We start from the raw sequence: 4470 nt of genomic DNA on the forward strand, positions 1-4470 counted from the left end.
ACTTCACAAAAACAGAAATAATACCACTGTCAAGATTTTGTTTTCATGACAGAGAAATTTGGTGAGTGGGAACAGAAATTTGATCGAAATATGAAAATTTTTCTTTATTTGAAAATTTAACAAAAGGAACTTTTCAAAAAAATTTAGACATCTGTTTGTTTTCTATTTTTATAAACTTAAAAATTTGAAGAACGTAATTTAAATGGAATAAAAAAGTACTATTATTCCAGAATGAAGAAAGAAATTGACATTACAGAATGTTCTCAACTTCAGGGTTTTCCACGACCTCCCGGGTTTTCCACTAAGGGTATATAATTATTTTCTCTGGAAACCCTGAAAAATAAAAAATTAATTGTCTGCTTATTCATTTTTTGAAAAGAGATTTTGTGCGCATCTCAAAAGAGAATAAATGTTTAAATTTTTTTTTAAATTATTATTATTATTATTATTATTAAGGTTTTGATAAAATATGCGCACAATTTAATTTCAAATCTGGATGATTTACAATCCTATCTTCGTCTTTTGAAAGAATTTTATCAAAATTCCTCCTAATAATAAAAAAAAAATTTCATTTTAATTTTGCTTGTTATTCAGAAGCAAAGGGCTTAAAAAAACCCTGAAAAGAAAGAAACAAACAAAAAGAAATGACTACATATGAAGTCGAGCTTATTTCCGAATCACAGATAAAACCAAAACATAATTGTGGTGAGAAGCTTAGAAGCCCCACATTCCACCTCTTCCTCCATTGATGCAGTTGTACCCTCCATTATTGACACAATTCATGCCCGCTGCATTTCCATAGCAATTTGAAGCACCTCCGTAGTTTCCTGCTCCGTACATGTTGTTGTTGGCAGCTGCAGCATTCAAGTTGGCTGCTCCATATCCATTTGTTCCAGATGCGCAACAATCATTGATATTATGAACCAAAACTTCATTTGCATTACGGACAGCATAGTTGTTGTTTCCATAGCAGTTGGCTGCATTCACATTTGCAATGCAGTTGTTGTTATTAACACCTGCAGCTTGTTGTCCATAGGCACAGTTGTTATTTCCAGCTCCATATGCATTTGCGCAGTTTTGATTTCCATATCCAGCCATTTGGGCACCGCCGTATCCGCTTTGATATCCGAAAGGCCACATTCCACGTCCGCATCCTCCGCAGCCACCGCATCCGCCCCATCCTGGGAAGCCCCATCCGCCCATTCCGCATCCATTTCCGCATCCACCGCATCCTCCACAACCTCCACAACCTCCGCATCCTCCGCACCCACAAAGACAGTCAAAACAATCATAACTGTCATATGGGTTATAGTAGTTGAAACTATTGAAAAATTGTGCAGATGCAAGACCGAAAAGTGCAAAAATAATGCTCATTAATTATTCACAAATAATGCAGTGATTCGAACAGCAAGTGCAGTTATATATTAATTTTCCATGTCAATTTACAATCGTATCAAAAAATATGAATATCGGTTTGTTATCATTATGGGAATTTTTGAATATTTTTCAACAGAAATTTTTTGTATCCAAAAATTCTTTCTTATTGTTTTTATTGCAATTCAATGATTATTAATAATAAATAACATTGATAAATTTTCACTTTATTGACAAATCTCTTGACTTTTATTTAGAATTGAAAACATGTAAACTTTTTTAATGGAAAGAAAAATGATGTGAATTTAAACACTATTATAGCTGTTCATCACGAAATTATTACTGATTATTCACTTTTCAATAATATCATGATCATTTCCATTCTGCTCCATTTACAATAACATAGGAGTGATTTCTCTTAACCCAGGAAGAAGAAATAACAGATTCTGATGAAGAGCTTGAAGTGGAAGAAGAAGAAGAAGAAGAACTTTCAGGTGAAGAAGAAGATGATGTGTTAGACAGAGAGAAGTGAAGCGTTTTACGAGAAGAAAAGGGATTTGGCTGAGGACGAGGTCGAGTTACAAAGCAAGCTTTTCTGAAAAGAAAAGAAAAGAAAAGAAAAAAAAAATTTTTTTTTTCCATGAAAAATCCAACAGTTACAACACAATTGAAAAAAGTGTTCAGATCCATGCAAATAAATAGATAAATAAATAAAGGATATTTGTTGCTATTTATAACTTGTACAAAAATTTTTCATCTAAAAGATTTATTTCAATTCACAACATGTTAAAACGCTCTCAATCTGATTTTCATTTCATTTCATTTCCTTTCTTTCTTTCTTTCTTTCTTATCAACTTCCATTCAATGATTCATTCTTTCCGCACAAACCTTGTCTGTAAATAGTGAATATTAGCTTTTGAATCATCCTCGTCATTGCAAAAAGTAATTAGAACCGGAACTTTAAAGCGAAGAACTTCTTCAAAAGCTCTTTCCCATGGATCGATACACGGCTGCTCAGCAACAAACATGAAAGAGATACAAAATGCAGAAATTAATAATCATCAAAAGAAAAAAGAAAATAAAACAGATGAGTTTTACAGAAATTATTAAAATAAAAAAAAAGAATTACAAGTTCAAAATAAATACGGAATATTTACGTTATAAACAAAAAGGAGACAATTCATTTTTCCTCTTAAAACTTTTCCTTTTTGAAATTATGAAAAAAACAAAACTCAATTTCAAAATTGGATTTTTTTACCAACAAACCATTGAAAAATGTTCAGTTATTGATGGAAGATGATATTTATTAGCTTTTTTAGATAAAGTCTCAGAAGTCCCAGCCTTTTCTTTAACTTCTACATCATCCTTCACTTCATCGCATTTATCTTTCACTTCATCAATAATATTTTCTTCCTTTGAACAACTTTCACTTTCTTTAACATCTGATTGTTTTCCTTCTTCAACTGATTTTTTATCAACATCTTTATTTTCATTTATCTTCTTGCTTTCATCAACAGCTACAAAGCCAAGTCCTGGGTTAAACATAACAATCATCAACGGCTTTTCAACTTCCACATCATCATCATCATGAATACAATTATCTTTATTATCTGTTTCATTTTCCTTTTTGTTTATATCTTCCATTTTATTGGTTCTATCTTCTTTTCCTTCACATCCCTTTCTTTCTTTCTCATCAAAACCACTATTTTGTTGTGAACATTTTTCATTAATTTTTTCACTGCCGGAAACATCTTCTTTCTTCATTCGAGCCATCGAACGTTCTCCTTCCACCCAATTTTCAAATGAATCACAAATAAACGTTGCAAATACATTCCGACTAATAAATCTAACTTTTGGCGCATGCTGTTGACTCAGTTGTGGTCCGATGACAACAAGTCCAAACATGCTTTCTGGATAAAAAGCTCCTGTATTCAAGTAACATTCGAGAAGTTGATTGTTCATTTTGATGATTGCATTGTACAAATAAGATACATTAAATTCACAATATTAGATATTTGTGAATTAAAAAAACAATATTCAAATATTTGAAAAAGAAAGGTGTTAATGGTTGGAAAAAAAAACTTTCACACCAAGTTCAGCCCAACACTTTGCTCCAAGAATTTGATCATCCATTTGAGCTTCCTCAACAGAAGAGTTTGCACCAACAATGTAAATGAAATTTTGGTGCTCAATTCCAGTTTTTGGTTTAATACCAATCTGTTGAAAAGCATACAAAATTGATAGAGGATATGAAAGCCCATCTGTCAACTGCTCCACAAACGGATTCGATAATAATGTTGGAGTTATCGCTTGAGAAAATATATGCCTTTTGAAGAAGTAATCGTTCCAGTCTAGCAACGGGAAACTTTTCTTTATTTCAGAAAAATCTGAAAGCAAATTTATAATTTTGCTCCAAAAAGAAAAAAGCAAACTTATTGATTGAATTCCAGAAGCATTTAACAATCTTTGAAAAGCACATTTCGGTTTGTGATTCTTCCAATCTTGACGTTGATGCTCTCTTGAACTTAATAAATAAAACTATCTTTAAAATGACAATCATAAAAAAAAGAAACACCAATAAGAAGCATTCCTACATGCAGAACACTGAAACTTACTTTCCTTTCCACAAACAATGCATGACTTTTTCACTGACATTGATTAAAAACAAAAAACAAAAATATATTTTGATCTGATGTATCCATAAATAAAATTTTTTAAAATTAAAATCCTTTGTTTATTGCTTTGCTTTTGTAAAATTGTTGTCGTTGCCATCTTGAAATGTTTCAATCAGCAGAGTTAATAGAATTGAAAAAGATATCTGCAACATTTCTTTCAATTCCACCGGATTTTTCTATAGAAATAATTCCAAGCATATCTTCATACGATCCTTTCGATTATTTTTTATCAGAGCCTTCGTGCATGAATTTATATCTGACTCTGCTTGAGGGATATGATTCTGTACTTGTTTCAAATGATCCCCCTCCATATGAACTTTTGGAATTGAACAAACGATATGAACCAAAAATATCTCTTTTCATCACAAAAACAAAGCAAATTTCTCTTACAAAAGATAAGATATTTAAAAACGTACAGATA

The 4470-nt window shown here is 31.5% G+C and overlaps 2 protein-coding genes across 2 annotated transcripts; both read right to left on the minus strand.

The window, feature by feature from the left end:
• Nucleotides 1-566: 566 nt before the first annotated feature.
• Nucleotides 567-1481, minus strand: MONOS_8302 (uncharacterized protein). The gene has a single exon (XM_067878703.1). It carries the CDS (start codon nucleotides 1372-1374, stop codon nucleotides 715-717), a length of 660 nt encoding a protein of 219 aa, XP_067735179.1. The 5' UTR covers nucleotides 1375-1481; the 3' UTR covers nucleotides 567-714.
• Nucleotides 1482-1599: 118 nt separating this feature from the next.
• On the minus strand, nucleotides 1600-3648 carry MONOS_8303 (uncharacterized protein). Its single transcript, XM_067878704.1, has 4 exons — nucleotides 3465-3648; nucleotides 2641-3299; nucleotides 2263-2384; nucleotides 1600-1969 (listed from the first exon to the last, which is right to left on the minus strand). Exons 1-4 carry the CDS (start codon nucleotides 3505-3507, stop codon nucleotides 1747-1749), a joined length of 1047 nt encoding a protein of 348 aa, XP_067735180.1. The 5' UTR covers nucleotides 3508-3648; the 3' UTR covers nucleotides 1600-1746.
• Nucleotides 3649-4470: the final 822 nt, after the last annotated feature.

The sequence above is a fragment of the Monocercomonoides exilis genome (genome assembly GCF_001643675.1).
Source record: "Monocercomonoides exilis strain PA203 chromosome Unknown scaffold3-2548433, whole genome shotgun sequence".
Lineage (NCBI taxonomy): Eukaryota > Preaxostyla > Oxymonadida > Polymastigidae > Monocercomonoides > Monocercomonoides exilis.

Excerpts from the sequence above, each read along its gene's own strand:
- MONOS_8303 (XM_067878704.1), bottom strand. The coding sequence starts at position 3,507 with ATGGATGATCAAATTCTTGGAGCAAAGTGTTGGGCTGAACTTG. Across the intron at positions 3,300-3,464 it reads AAAGTGTTGGGCTGAACTTG|GAGCTTTTTATCCAGAAAGC; the intron begins GTGTGAAAGTTT and ends ACTTGAATACAG. Across the intron at positions 1,970-2,262 it reads ATTCACTATTTACAGACAAG|AAAAGCTTGCTTTGTAACTC; the intron begins GTTTGTGCGGAA and ends TTTTCTTTTCAG.
- MONOS_8302 (XM_067878703.1), bottom strand. The coding sequence starts at position 1,374 with ATGAGCATTATTTTTGCACTTTTCGGTCTTGCATCTGCACAATTTTTC.